Here is a 16,450-nt window from a genome sequence, read left to right as displayed (position 1 = left end):
CTGGTCCCTATGCTGCTTGCCCATGTGCTGCTCTGGTACCTGCACAAGTGATTGCTGAATGGCACGGGAAAATTTCCTACCACTGGGGAAGGAACAAAGCTGTTCTGCCAAGGAACCTTTAGCAGAGGATTGCCGAGTACCTCCAGGAAAGGTTCCTAGAGATCTCTCTGGAGGATTCCAGTGAGATCTCCGCGTGCATCAACACCCTGTTCCACCATATTGATTAGCCGCATAGGGAAATGTCCAGAACACAGAAACACAGCAAGCCTTGTTCATTTCTATACTCTGAACCCACCTCTGCACTACACAAACCACAGCCACTTACCAAACGTCTCATCTCCTGCTTCTTGCTCACTGAAGAGCAACTGCTTAAACTGGCTAGAAACCTCTGGAGTGATAAACAGTTCCTGGCTGCATGCCCCACCAGACGACCCCGCCTGGAGCTCCTCATTGTCATCTAACGCCACCTCTTCATCAATAACTTCATCCTCTGGGTTAGGTCCTCTTTCCGTTGCCTCCAGGCCCACCGAAGTATTCATGGGGAGGCTCTTGGAGGAGGAGGTAAGGTCACTGCCAAGGATAGCATCCAGCTCCTTACAGAACTGGCAGGTCTTGGGTGCAGCACCAGAGCGATGTTTTGCCTCCCTCGCCTTATGGTACACCTGCCTCAGCTCCTTTATCTTCGCTCTGCATTGCATCGTGTCCCAGTCATCGCCCTTTTCACAAAAGCCTCAAGAAATCTGCCCATAGATATCAAAATTCCTACAGCTGAAGTACAGCTGGGACTGCACAGTCTCCTCTCCCCAAATAAAGAGCAGACCCAGCAGCTCCACAGTGGTCCAACCAGGAGAGCTTTGCTGTATGAAGCCGCCATGGTCACCTGGTAAGATGCGATGAGACCTCTCCACGCCGAGCAAATAGGATATGGAATTTCAAAAATTCCCAGGGCTTTAAAGGGGGAGGGGCAGATGGCTGTTTACCTGGCTGCAGGACAGCAGACTTCAAACTGCTTACCACCGCAGTCAGGTCGGGCATTGTGGACACCTCCCGGAGGCCAATTAAAGCAATAAAAGCAAGCGTGGTGGCTACACTGCCACTTTATCAACAAAACTTTTGCTCAAAAAGCCTTATGCCTCTTGTCAGGGTGGTTTTATTTTGTTGCCAAAGAAGGGCATTTTTGCTGCCAAGAGTGACATCATCGTGTGTGCACATCCATTGTTTTGTCGATAAAAGCTGCCTTTTGTTGACAAAACTCTGTAGCATAGACAAGGCCTAAAACTTGGGAAGCCAACACAACAATTAGTCAAGAAAGGAAGACTCAGATGTCATAAATTTATTAGTCATTAAATCTGTACATTTTATTAGAATAAAATTTGACTAGACATGTAGTTTATTAAAGTTTTTTGTCCATAAAATCCTGTTAAGATTACTAATCATCACATAATTTTCAAAAACCACAAACTTAAAAGCCAAGAAATAAATAGTTAAGATTTATATAATCCTTTCAACGTCTACTTCCTATCTGATCCTGCAAACAATAAGCACAACACAACTCTTCTGAAAAAAAAACAACATAAAAATAAGAGCCAATATCTTACAACACAGGTGCCTAAAGTGATGCTCTAAACCCATAGTTAGCCTAAATAAGTGGTCTGATTTTCAAAAGTGCCAAGCGGTCAACAGCAAAACTCAGGACAATTATTTAGGCAGCTAAATATGGATCTAGGAGCTTAATGTTAGGCACCTGTTGTTTATTGCCTTGGCTATATTTGTATTATGTTTCTATTTCAGAAAAGGTTTTGTTTTACATTTAACATTTTGAGATTACAGTTGAGATTAAAATGAATTTTGGTTACTCAAAAAGAATAATGTGTGTATTCTGTGTGCAGTGTAATATTTATGGTGTCCCTGACTGCTCATTTACTTTTAATGCCACACTTTTGAAAAGAAGAAAACATTTCTCTGGTAGGATACATTTTTAGACAATGGTGGCTGTTTGAAAATGCTTAAATGTACAGAATGTTAAAATACAACTTTGAGGAGATGGATTAGTGAGCAAAGCACAGGTAAGGCAGTCAGGGATGTAAAATGAACCCAATTCATCGTATGAGTTAGTCTGTCAACATGGAGAAAATCTGAAGAGCAGACTTACCTTTCATAGGATTTAATTGCTTGTTCCAGTTTTTCTTTATAGGCATCAAGATTCACTGCCTGAGGATTAATTAGTGTGATCCGCTTCTTGTCATTGCTAACATGGGCCAGGGGTAACACCTACAACACAAAAAAGTGCAAAGATTTCATTTATCGTGTTATTCTTTATCTACCAGAATACTGGAATACCCCAACCTTACATACACAAGGCAAATCTCAAAGGGAAAAAAAGGAAAAGAAAAGAAAAAGCCAAGCACTTGATGTGAGTGATCAAGTGTTTGGAGACCCATGAGACTGATCCCGATCAAAGGTAATGGGGTTGAAACATAACATTTGTTTCTGAATTAAGACATCATTTTCTTGTACTACGTGTACACAAGTCTTGTAGCTACTGTGACCCCTTTAAATAAAATGTTGGAACCCTGCAAATGAATTCTTATGAGGCAAGGGAAATTAAGCTAGCTAAATCTCTATTTAAATTCTAAATGGAATGAGCAGCACTCTCTCTAGTCTTAATCTAATAGCTAAAGGACAGCACAGAAAGGATGCAAACAGTATCTACAACATGAACATATTATATACTGTATTATTTTAATACAACATTGTATATTTCTGTATAGAACACCAGCTTATTGCCATCTATTTTTACACAACATGCAAATAGGGAATTTACTTATTTAAACATTTTAAATGTCATATCTTATACTCTAGGGGCAGATTCCACCAAGATATTTAGGTTCCTAAAATGCAGATAGGTACCTATTGTGATTTCAAAGGATCGAAGTAGGTTAGATGCTTAACTCCCACTGAAACCAATGTCATTGATTTCAATGGGAGCTAGACGCCACACCTGCATAGGCACTTTTGAAAATTGCACATGGTGTCTATCTACATTTTTAGGTGTCTAAATATCTTTGAAAATTTGGCTCTAGGTGTATGATCTACGGAAGCACACTTCATTACAAAAATAGCACAGCCAGACACCCTAATACGGGATCTTAAAGAAAAGAGGGGAGCGAGACCTCCCACAACTTCCCAACCCCCAAACAACAACATTACCCAACCCTTCTTCCCAGAACCCTTCAAACAACTAAACTATTCCAGAGTAATTCTGGAAAAACTCCAGTGCACAGTACCACAAGGAAACATGAAAATGGGGTACAGAAAGAAGGTACTACTGTGTTCAATGTACCAACACAGATTCTGCAAAACTTCTTTTGTCTCAAATGGTGCATTTAAATCTCTTTCCCAATGTCCATCTGAGTTTGGCGCATGGATGACAGAGAGCTAGCTGAAGTTCAATCCTGATGAAACTGAAGTAATGTTGATGTGTTACAGAAAACGATCAGAAGATGCAATAAAAAAAAAAAGTGCCTCTAACTGAAAGTATGTCTCTGCCATGTGTTACTTGTGTCTCTATCATGGGAGTCTGGCTGGATTTCCAATTATTACTAGATGATCATCTTTCAGCAGTAGTCAGATGGCTTTTTCTCTATCTGCGGCTGGCTCCAAGGTTGCCATCTTTTCTTTCTGAGAACGACCTCTTCACTGAGATTTATGCATTTGTGTCACCTCACTAATAGACTACAGCAAATCACTTCACAATGGACTACACCTTAAATCCATTCAGAAGCTAAAGCTAGTGAGACCGTGGCAGCTCAGTTGTTCATAAGTGGAGTATTTTGTCCAAACAGATGAGATCAGTCTTTGCTCAGGGGGAAATACTCAACAAGCAATGCCTGCCTCTGGATTTCCGGATGGAGTTCAAGCCCTAAATAGCCTGGAACCTGCTTACTTGAGACATCACCCCTGTTTTCCAATCCCATACTGCCATAGTTGAGATCAGCAGTTTTGCTCAAACTGCGGTCTCCACATAGGCTCCCTTTTCAATGGAATGCATCCCCCCAGCACCACCCTTTATCCCAACAGTACAATACATTAAAATTCAATATAACTTCTCAAGGAACGGGTATAATAGTCTAAGTAGTACTCGAAGGATAAGCAAAAATACACGCATTATTATGGCATTAAACTTATTAAAGACACCACAATCTGCAAAGCAGATACACAAAAGAATCTACAGAGAAGTATTCCGCCAGAACTACTAGAGGGGGACTGTACATTATGCTAAACAGCCAGAGCACCTTTTATTCTGGATATGAAACTGATGCATTGTGTAATGAATTAATCTCTTTGAAATAGCTCAGGTGAAACTGCCAGGGCACTCAAAAATGAAAGAGCACATGAGCATGATGTTAATGAAGAATTGCCATGGCAACCTTTTTGCTTGCTTCTCTATTTCCAAAACAATAAATCTGATGTTAGTGCATTAATGTTTGTAGAGGATGAAAATAAAAATAATGTCCTCTAAAAAAACACCAACAATTGTGTACGTATTTATGATTCTGAATGGAGCCTTTTCAAGTATAGGAGCAACCAAGATTCTTAACGCAACCTCATAATTCCTGCTCAAGCTTTATAATTAGGGTCCTACCAAATTCACGGTCCATTTTGGTCAACTTCACAATTATAGGATTTTTTAAATAGTCAATTTAGTAGTTTCAGATGTTGCCATCTGAAATTTCACAGTGTTGTAACCATGGAGGTCCCGACCCAAAAGAGGGGGGAAGGGTCACGGGATTGCCACCCTTACCTCAGCGCTGCCTTCAGAGCTTGGCTTCCAAGCCAGCAGCCACGGAGCTTCCTGCAGCCAGGGGAGGTTCCCAGTGGTGAGTCTGACCTGACCCTGGGAGCTGCCCCTGCAGGGGAATAAGAAGTCCTGTCTCTCCCCAGCCCAGCCAAGACTAGCAGCTGGAGATCACCCTCCCCTACAATAGCCAAATTTCACAGGGAGATCAGATTTCATGGTCCATGATGCATTTTTCAAAGCCGTGAATTTTGTAGGGCCCTATTTATAATTAAAGTCACACCCTATTCTCAGCTTTTCCTTCAAGTGTTGGCATGGATTCCAAAGGAGATTGAGTTCCAGGGCTGATAAAGGTAATTCTGTTGACTCCACTTATTAGTAGTTCTAGTTCCTTTCCTTCCTTTACATACAGCATATTCGTGACCTGCAATAATGCAGGCTCCAGCATTTCAGGCCATAACCTACCATTGAGGTATTCATTAGATGTCTTAATGAAATCTGTGGGGAAGTTCTCTGTAAAAATAGTTGGCAGGACAGGAGTGTTCATTTATAACTGCTTCTAACTAGAGCTGGGCAAATAATTGATTTTTTGATTCAGCCAGCAAACTGAAAGATCAGAGAAAATCAGTTCATTTCCAAAAAGGTTTGGAATTTGTCAGCAAATTGGAAAAGTCTGTTTCAGGTCGGGTATGTGTGTTTCCCTTTATAACCTTTAGTTCAGTGGTTAGGAAAATGGTATGTGGGAGACCCAGATTCAAATCCCCACTCTGGAGCAGGGACTTGAATTCAAATCACAGCCCTGCCAGGTAAGCATCTATCGACAGGCTATAGGCTACTCTGGGTGGGTTGCTCTCAATCTCTCCTGTTGAAGCTGTTCCACTTTAACTACTTAAATATTCAGTGGGCCAAAATGAGAGTGACTCTATAGCCTCCTGCTTAAGGCACTGACCTAGGAGATGTGGATTTAAATCTTCCCTCTGCCTGACTAAAAGGAGGAGTTTGAATCCACATCTCTTACCCCTCTCTCCCCACGTGTGTGCTTTAATCACCAGCTAAAGAGTCACTCTCACTTTGGCTCAGTGAATATTTAAGTATTTATACAAAGTGGAACAAACTCACTGTTACCTCCCTCAAACTGACCCTGAAAAACTTTCCCCCAAACAAAACTATCAGGCCAGATTCACGAATAGTTTTGCGTCGACCAAAACTGCATTTTTCAGCAAATAAACTATTTTTTTCTCATAAGCAAAAAATTTGCCCGTCTCTATCTGTAATTATGTCCCCAAACCCAAAAGTGCCTACAAATATTGCATTGTTTGCTAACAGCTATACCACTATATTCATTCAAATATAATGGCCTACATTCATCCCTGTGGATGAATTTAGCTCAATAATATCTAGATAAAATATTTCTCTAAAATACCATTTGCAGAGGTGGCTCAAACTATTCTAGAAGGCTTTTAGTTTTTACAAGGTGCTTCTTTCAAGCAGCAGTTATAACAAGTTTTCAAGACTATCCTGGAAAGATGAAGGGAGAGCTTGGGAAACTCTCCATGGGGAGACCTGAAGAGAACAGCTGGTAGGAAAGGGCATAGGGAGCGGTGACAATTGCCTGGAAATAGCCCATTAGAGTTGTGTAAAATTCCCAGTTTCTGTTATGTGACATTTCATACCCAAATTCACTGTTTTGCGCAGGTTCACACAAGTTTTGCTTTATTCGGTTTTGGCAAAAAGGCTATTTTCACATATGAAATATGCAAATGTGTACATTTATGTAAGTTTTTGAGGCAAAAAGACATCTTTCTTTTAAAAAATGTCGCTCCCCCTTTTTTTAATATCAGAAACAAGCTTGATTTTTTTGTGTGGCTATTTTCACTAAAATAGTGAGCTTATTTTTTTCTTTAAAAATCTGAATATTACAGCAAAAATTCCCTTAAAAATGCACTCAAGTTGGAATTTAAAACTGAAATTTAAAAAATCTTAAATTGTATGTAGATTCACATTTTGATAGGAATATTTCACTCAGGTTTACATCATATCCCATTCACAAAGCCTTTACCTCCTCATTATTCAATTTAAGCTCATGCTCTCCAGCTTTTCCACTGCTGTGTAGTTTTTGTAAAACATTTATTGTTTAGAATGAACTGCAACAAATTCTCAGCATGTATAGAGAGAATACACCAATTTAAGAATTCCTCCAGGGGTAACCTTCCACAACATGGATTGCCCTTTGGGGAGGGCATAGGTTCACATTTCATGACAAATAATTCAGTGGGAATTGTTAACACTCAGAACCTTACAACAGGCACCTATCAAGATGGGATCCTAGATCATTTCATTCTGTTCTTTTCTAAAAGCACTCTAGAGAACACGTGTAGCTCTGAGAACTCAGTGATCCAGGAAAGCGTAACCAGTTTACTAGCTGACTAACAGCCCAAAATTCAGAACTCCAATGATTTAACAAATATCATTAATGACTATGGCCCATGAACAATTTTTGAACACCTGGTGGCTGCATGCTGGCACCAACTGGTATATAGGCAAGAAATGCAACTAGCATTAAGCTCTATTATCTTGTCACCCTGCAGGAAACAGAATTAATAAATTTGTTTTATCATTATTTGTTGTGAATAAATATTTCGAAATGTATACAGTACATTTACTATGAATAACCCACATTCTGCTATGGACACTTGAGGACATACTTATTCAATATTTATCTAGATGAATAATAAAAAAATAAAAACAATAGTAAATTTTAAGTTTCCCCTGAAACAGCATAAGAGTTTTACCTCATCAAATACTTTAGAAACAACATGTTTGTCTAAAACCGGGATGTATTTAGTGCTGTGAGGAACAGCTGTAGGGGCTAAGGCATCCATTATGGTGAGTCGTCTAGCAACCAAGCCATGAGTCTTTAGCCAATGAGCTGAAGATGTATCTAGAGAACTAAAAATAAGAGATTGTGAGATTTATTCATAGATTCTAGGACTGGAAGGGACCTCAAGAGGTCATCGAGTCCAGTCCCCTCATGGCAGGACCAAATATTGTCTAGACCATCCCTGATAGACATTTATCTAACCTACTCTTAAATATCCCTAGAGATGAAATTCCACAACCTCCCTAGGCAATTTATTCCAGTGTTTAACCACCCTGACAGTTAGGAACTTTTTCCTAATGTCCAACCTAAACCTCCCTTGCTGCAGTTTAAGCCCATTGCTTCTTGTTCTATCCTTAGAGGCTAAGGTGAACAAGTTTTCTCCCTCCTCCTTATGACATCCTTTTAGATACCTGAAAACTGCTATCATGTCCCCTCTCAGTCTTCTTTTTTCCAAACTAAACAAACCCAGTTCTTTCAGCCTTCCTTCATAGGTCATGTTCTCAAGACCTTTAATCATTCTTGTTGCTCTTCTCTGGACCCTCTCCAATTTCTCCACATCTTTCTTGAAATGCGGTGCCCAGAACTGGACACAATACTCCAGCTGAGGCCTAACCAGCGCAGAGTAGAGCAGAAGAATGACTTCTCGTGTCTTGCTCACAACACACCTGTTAATGCATCCCAGAATCATGTTTGCTTTTTTTGAAACAGCATCACACTTTTGACTCATATTTAGCTTGTGGTCCACTATAACCCCTAGATCCCTTTCTGCCGTACTCCTTCCTAGACAGTCTCTTCCCATTCTGTATGTGTGAAACTGGTTTTTCCTTCCTAAGTGGAGCACTTTGCATTTGTCTTTGTTAAACTTCATCCTGTTTACCTCAGACCATTTCTCCAATTTGTCCAGATCATTTTGAATTATGACCCTGTCCTCCAAAGCAATTGCAATCCCTCCCAGTTTGGTATCATCTGCAAACTTAATAAGCATACTTTCTACGCCAATATCTAAGTCGTTGATGAAGATATTGAACAGAGCCGGTCCCAAAACAGACCCCTGCGGAACCCCACTTGTTATACCTTTCCAGCAGGATTGGGAACCATTAATAACAACTCTCTGAGTACGGTTATCCAGCCAGTTATGCACCCACCTTATAATAGCCCCATCTAAATTGTATTTGCCTAGTTTATCAAAAAGAATATCATGCTAGACCGTATCAAATGCCTTACTAAAGTCTACGTATAGATGTAATATCAAACAGAAATATATTTGGTAATATAGCAGTTATGGAAAATAAAGAAATATAAACTACTACCACTTGTGTGTGACACATGTACGTACTCTTTAGATGTTCTTTTTGCCACCTTTTGTGTATTCACCTCTGTGGAAAAACATTTACAAATTTACAAAGGCATCATGTAATGGTTTTGCACAAACACACACACACACACACCACAAAGTAATTAGCATCGGCTCTATCTGAGCCTATTAGAAGTGCTACTAAGGCTGTACATTAATGCTTATTCCAGCTACTAAATTTATTCATGAGAATTAATCTCTCTTGTGTTTCAGTCGTGGTGCCTGACCACTCACACTTCACAAGAACTAATAAAAACAAAAAATGTAAAAGTACATAAGCACTAAGGCTATGTCTACACTGTGTAAGATATCTACACTGTGCAACTTACAAGGGCATGGCTGTGTAGCTGCAGCCATGCCATTGCAAGGTGCGCTGTGGGGCCACTCTTTCTCCCAGTGGCAAAAGAAAATCACCTCCAACAAGGGGCCGGTAGCTTCATCGCCAGGAGCGCGGCTCCCACCAATGAAGCCCTGTCCACACCAGCGCTTTTCTTTGCTACAACTTTTGTCATTCACAGGGAGTTTCACACCCCCAGGCAATACATTTTAGCAACGAAAGTGCCAATGTAGACAAACCCTAATTTTATCATTTCAAAATTATTTTAAACTTTGTTTAGATTTATAGCCTTTAACTCAAGAAGGAAGATTCACCAAGCTTGTTCCTCAACTCAGGCCATAGTAACATACCATAGTGTCATTGCCGTCTCATTAAGCTAATATACAATGTTCATGTTTCTTTGATTACAATGAACACATCTTAGATGTGCACCCTTTTCAGGAAAAACAACTGTGATTCAGATGTGCCTTCAGCAGTCTTCAATGAAAGTATTCTGCACCACCTTCATGGAAAATGACCCTGCCAAAGAGACAGTGTATAGACAGTGTGCAAGGATCTTGAGGTCCTTCCAAAAAAACCAGACCCTTCTTTCCCTTGCAGATGATGCTAAACTGAATGCTATTTACAGATGTGTGAAATTGTATTCAATTTTCCATCAGTATCCATCATATTTTAATATCTCAAATTTACCATCCTGCTGAAAATGCTTCCTTGACCAGGTCAGTGAAACCCAGTCGGAATTCTTTTTACTTCAGTTTACAAGCTCATCAACAACTCAGCTCTGTCTTAAATGTGGTACCACAAGATCTAAACGAATTAGAATAAGTGACTTCAATTCCCCCAGTTGTGATAACTTGCCTTTAAAAATAGTGGCAGATTTCAGGCTATTTCTGAGCAAACAACCCTTTCTTTCAGGAGATATCCTCTCATCTGGTCTTTCTTCACAGGACCTCACTCGATGGCCCAGGGTCCTGAGCAGACTAGTCTTTGTTTGCTCTGCAGGTATTCAGACAGAGAGAAAAGGACAACTAATCTACAAATCAAATGGCTGCCTGCAATTCTTGAAAATATAACACTTCTTTGGTTTTCATCCCATGTTCTTAAATGAACTGTCTTAGGCAAGCCCCCACAGGTAGCAATACTTCAGCTCCAATTGGTTCTCTGTACTTTCCCAAGGTTTTTTTAATTAATGCTGTAGCTAATAAAACACACACACGAGGTCTTCACAGTAACCACAAACAATGATTCATTTATTTGAATTAAAAAGAGAGAGGGGTTAGATGCCTACTATTAACTGAACTGATTACACTGTATTTTTAAAATTTCAATCAAAATAGTTTAAATTAGGCATTCCCTTGCTGGGTGTGCAAACCAACCATCACAGCACTGTACCAGAAAGTGCAAATGACTGGACACTGACCAGTCTAGGGTAAATGTCCAAGATGAACAAAATGCAAAAATGATGGAAGATAAATTAGAGTTTTAAGATAATGTTTTGTTTAAATAATCAAATGTTTTATTTGCAACAGAGATGAGGAATTTTTATTTTATTACTGACAGAATCACTTCACAGTGGATGAATAAATTCTGTTGAATAATATCTACATGCTTCATTTTAGATAGTTACCTGCATACAGTGCTGTCTTCCTTCTGACTGGACTGTCACAACGAGTTTGCCATACATCTACTGTACGCTGGTGTGAAGTCAGCAATGGCTCTTCTGAGGCACAGTATGGCCTACTGATAGGAGAGGTGTTCAGCTCCTGAATGTGTGTGGTTACAGAGGATGCAGTAAGAGTCTGCTTGTGATGCCTGTTTATGAGTGATAAAGACAAGAAACAAGCAAGTGAATAACCTTCAAGAGTATAAATGCATTTGAAGGAACCACTTTTCAAACGTTAAGTTTAAATACATGCAGCACTTAAATACTGATTTCAAATGCTCTGCAAGACTACAAATGATTCACATTATTTTACTACGGTCTTGATTTCATAAATAGGTTAAAAAATGTTAGTTTTACTTTCAAAGGTTCATGTAAAAAACCCTGATACACATGTAAATAGTCTATCCTTTACTGAGGCCAGGCTATTCTATTATAGCTGCTTTGAATTCCCAAGGGTGGAGGGAGGAGAGTGAGCCATCCTATAAATAATAAGTGATATAAACGTCTCTACTAATGTTAACAACAACAACACACCCTGAAATAAGCACTTTACATATTTTTTTTCTACTGACCTGCTGGCCATTCCTTCCATGCATCTTAAATCATTCTGCACATCCTCTATAACAATAAATCATGAACTTTTGCTTGTATTCAGATAATTTTTTTTAAGGCAGAAGATGGTTTTCATTAATTGTTGAAATCTTTTTTTGAGATGTAATTTTTTTGTTTTTGTATTTGTAGTACACAAATGAAGTGGGCATCAGTTGAAATAATTTCCTCCTTTTTGTTTATTTAGTGCTCTTGTAAGGTATCCAATTGATATACCTGGAGATCTAAGATCTCTGAATTTCTATAAAATGGAAACTGCGTAATCAGCAGCGGTGAAAACTTCCCCCAGCGCCCTAAGAATCTGCCTCCATCCACCATGACCTAAAGGACATCTCTAGGGACATTCACTCTTCATGCACATTCACTCTTTGTCCAATTAGACTTTCAATGAGCTTGTTAATTGGTGCTGAATGTAGTGGTATTTGGGGGGGGGAGGGGAACTGAACTGAGACCATAAGGATCAATATGGAATGAATGTACAAACGTGTTCTGTGGGATCAAACTGAAGGGACAAACTGTTTTTTTCCAAGCATGTACTGTCTGCAGGAGGCAGAAGAATACTCACACTATCTGAACTGGTTCGTGTTACTGCTGCCACCTTGGCTCACACACCATTTTGTTCCAATTCCCAGCAATACATTTTTATCATCTTTTTCTTCCAGACTTGTTTGGTTTTTTTTTCATAAAGATTCTTAGAATAGTATTAATTAAAGATTTTTCAACCTTTCTTTGCAAAAGGAAAACATCTTAAGGAGAATGTCAGATGTGAAAAATGCAAAATGAAGACAAGACAAGAAATGTAACAGGTAGCTTGCATAACCTATAGAGCACTCTGAGGCATAAAGACAGTTTGAGGACATACTTATTTTCACAATCTTTTTCTCCATTATACCAATTCATCATCAGGCATTCAGTGTGAAAGGTCTGCACTTTCTCAAGATCGCTTTCCCCCTGTTCAATTTCTCTTTTTAAAAGGTATATATCTTCACTCTGCCAAAATAAAAATCAAATGTGTTACTATAATTACACTTAAAACATGCTTCATTTCTTAACAGAAACAATCCAATAAATAAGTTTGGGTGTAGAAAAAGGGAATGACATTTTGGATGATTTTGATTTTTTCCTCAAAGAGTTTCCCTCATTTCTAAAACAAAGTTTGCTTTGATCGCTCACCAAACATAGACTGACTATTAGCATAAAATTAAGAGGGAGGAAAATGATGATGGCAGTAATTTCATGTTCCCACAGAGAAATATCCTTTAGCAAAGGAGAAGCAAGCTGATGGCAAAAAATAGCACTAAAGTGTATTTGGCAAGACAATGTAAGCTTTTTAATTTTCTTAAGAAGAAGACTGCATTTACCTAACAAACCAGTTATCTCTTTGAAAAAGTTTACATACGCCAAAAAAAAAAAAAACCCACATGGATAGCCCTGTTGCTCCAAGCTTTTAGTTACACACCTTTTGCTTCCCTTGTCCGTGTTTAGTGGTGGTATTATATTACAGCTAAGCTCCAGTAACTGATGTGGTTTCCCTTTTACTGTTACACATTAAAGATACATTTTTTTATTTTTCAAACAATTACAGCAGCATATCAATCAAATAGGCATGATTCTGATCTCATGCCAGTGTTACACCTACTACTGAGAGTAAGGACTAGCAGTATAAATAAGGCTTTTAACTTAAATTAAGAGATTGTATCAGAATTAAACCTGTCAGGAAGACCATATACAGCACCCACAAGATAACAAAAACAGGGGAAAGTAGAAAACCTGTGCTTCATTGACCCCGTTCATACCCACCCTGGCACTTTTCACCCGCATCTAAACATCAGGTTCATGTTTGATAATATTTTTAGATGCCCCAAATACCCTAATATATTAAGGGCCTAATTCCACAATGTGTTGTGCCTGTTGTAGTAATCTCACCTGTGCAGAGTGAGTGAAAACCGGATGTAAAAACATTACTAGTGCAGAATGGTAGCATTTTACACTAACTTTGCACAGGGGTAAGTAACTATAACAGGTACAAAGCAGTGGAGAATCTACCCTAAATGATTACTGGAGAAAAGTGCCGCTATAGTCATATGCCCATCATTTACTGATGGCAATAGTACATTGCTCCATTTCTTCAGAAACATTTTGCATCAGCTCTATTGACAGCCTTTTTTTAAAAAAATGGTTGTATTATGGATATATTCTCTTAACCAGTCATTAGTATTATGAGACAGTCCTTAATATTGATTATTGTTTATATTTAACTAAAGTTCATGGGGGGAAAAGCACTCATACTGATCTTAAGGTGCCTTTGATTTAATTAAATATACAGTAATATAAAAGATAAAACCAGCAATTTTCCTCAACTTTAAGACAAGAAAATAAGTAAATAACCTACAAGAGATTAACATGAAACCAAACTAATACCCACCACACCCAAAATACCATCTTTATCATGTCCCTGCTTCTCCAAAACTTGGGATAAAGAGGTGCACCTCAAAGCATGACTGGAAGGTGAACAGATTTGGGCTCTTTTGGACCAGGAATGGGATAGAGACTAAATTCTAAAGATGGCTCTAATATTTGCCCCACTAGTGCAAGAGCACAGAATGCGAATGATACAAGCTTTATCCTTCCAACCTTTCCAACACATTCTGGATTCACATAATCCACATCAGCTGAGCTATAAGGGCATCTAGTACATCCTATGGAATATTTTGAATTGTATTATTTCTAGTCTTGCTTTTCTGAATTACTGTCTGTGATGTCCAAAATTTCATTCTACTCTCTTGTTCCTAATTATGCTAATTCTTATTCCACTTTTCCTTGTGTTTGGGGAACTAATTAATTGGTTGTATGCTTTAATTCAAAACAAGAATATTAAAAAAAAACATGATTATTTCTGAAAGTCCATGAAGAAATTTACTACTGGGGATTTTTAGATTGAGCTTATTAGTTACACTTGGTAGGTCTGTGCTGTTTTTGTAAATTTAGTGCTTATGGATATGGTTTTATTCCCTCCTGTACCCTCTCCCCCCAGCGGCAACTCTATGTCAAAATGTTAGGCATGAAACTTTCTTTAGCTATATATGCTCACATTAATTAACAGGACATTTATTGTTGAAGTAAAAAATCATAGATCAATTTCAGTTCAGGTCTAAGCATAACTCCCATTTGAGACACGAGGAATCACACCTGCTTTTTCCAGGGCAGAATTTGACCTCCATATTTTTTTAAGCTAACAATAACCATATAAATATATATTAAATGATATTTGTGGTTTAGGTCTGTTATGGCCTAATAAAATTCTATCACTGAGCAATGGCAGGCCTGGTGCTTTAAGATCACTTTAGCCTGACTGTGATTAAGTGATTAGTCTCTTTCCTAAGTCACATACTTATCAAATTGCATATATGTAAGCTCTGTTGCGCCTTAACATGCCATGAAAATTCATACTCTCATATTTAGTTTGAAATACTCACCACAATAGGCTCTGGAGCTTCAGGATCCGTCACATAAATATTATAGTAATGAAACCTCCCCCCTGTTTCAGTTGACAGTTCATGCAAAAATTTATTGGCCTCCGTATCATCACAGTTGAAAGATATGGTATGAATAGGAACTTTATGATGAAGTAGGATTTGGGCCAGAATTGTTTTTGGTGGCTGTAAAAATAAAAAAAATATAATAAATAGTGTTAAATATGCTGCAGATAAACAACTATTTAACAAACACTGTACAGAATTTCATTAGCCATGGGGCTGCTTGTAGGACCAATCCCTACTGCTTAAGGCACAAAGAAAAAGAAAAATATTTGCACTTTTTCCTAAAGATCCAAGAGGATTCTGGTTTATAACACTACCTGAATCACTGATTTATCATGTGAGCTTGAACAATTCACTTCAGGTATCATTCAACTCAGTTTTTAATCTAAGTAATATCCAGACTTTGCTGAATGCCAGATGTTGCAACTAAGCTAAATTTTCCTCGGTAAATGAATTATTTTAAAAATGCCCTTATCAGCATATTGGCCAGTTTTCACCATGTACTATAACTTAAATTTTCAATTTTGTCTCTTTTATAGCACTTGTAGGTGAACAAGAGGTGCTTTCCTTTCAGTTTTTGTTTGCTACATTATATCTTCTCAAACCTCAAGCCATTTTGTGTTAAAATAACACAACTTCATCTGCTATAAACATATTGGCACAAATTTTGATCTCACTTCCACCTTATATTAACCAAGAGTCTGAAGTTATTCCAGAACTATACCTTGTGAAATGAGAATCTGACCCAATGTGATCAATAAGAGATGTTTTACAATAAACAAACAGCAGTTTATGATAGCATAAAGAACAGGAGTACTTGTGGCACCTTAGAGACTAACAAATCTATTAGAGCATAAGCTTTCGTGGGCTACAGCCCACTTCTTCGGATGCATATAGAGTGAAACATATTGAGGAGATATATATACACACATACAGAGAGCATGAACAGGTGGGAGTTGTCTTACCAACTCTGAGAGGCCAATTAAATAAGTGATATATGCCATCATGTGCCAGCAATGCCCCTCTGCCATGTACATTGGCCAAACCGGACAGTCTCTACGCAAAAGAATTAATGGACACAAATCTGACATCAGGAATCATAATACTCAAAAACCAGTGGGAGAACACTTTAACCTGTCTGGTCATTCAATGACAGACCTGCGGGTGGCTATCTTACAACAGAAAAACTTCAAAAACAGACTCCAACGAGAGACTGCTGAGCTGGAATTGATATGCAAACTAGATACGATCAACTCAGGTTGAATAAGG

The 16,450-nt window shown here is 38.5% G+C and overlaps 1 protein-coding gene across 1 annotated transcript in view; it reads right to left on the bottom strand.

The window, feature by feature from the left end:
• Positions 1 to 16,450, bottom strand: part of LOC112116229 (von Willebrand factor A domain-containing protein 3B) — a gene marked incomplete at its 5' end in the record, with an annotated part of 115,481 nt that overhangs the window by 59,930 nt on the left and 39,101 nt on the right. The window contains 7 exons of the mRNA XM_026649974.1: positions 2,153 to 2,271; positions 7,591 to 7,747; positions 9,016 to 9,055; positions 10,229 to 10,366; positions 10,998 to 11,182; positions 12,505 to 12,632; positions 15,119 to 15,301. Coding sequence (XP_026505759.1) covers positions 2,153 to 2,271; positions 7,591 to 7,747; positions 9,016 to 9,055; positions 10,229 to 10,366; positions 10,998 to 11,182; positions 12,505 to 12,632; positions 15,119 to 15,301 — 950 coding nt within the window. The remainder of the gene's footprint in view (positions 1 to 2,152; positions 2,272 to 7,590; positions 7,748 to 9,015; positions 9,056 to 10,228; positions 10,367 to 10,997; positions 11,183 to 12,504; positions 12,633 to 15,118; positions 15,302 to 16,450) is intronic.

The sequence above is a fragment of the Terrapene carolina genome, unplaced genomic scaffold (assembly GCF_002925995.2).
Source record: "Terrapene carolina triunguis isolate 2854851 unplaced genomic scaffold, T_m_triunguis-2.0 Scaffold23, whole genome shotgun sequence".
Taxonomy (NCBI): Eukaryota; Metazoa; Chordata; order Testudines; family Emydidae; genus Terrapene; species Terrapene triunguis.
This window is presented reverse-complemented; position numbering and strand designations above follow the sequence as displayed.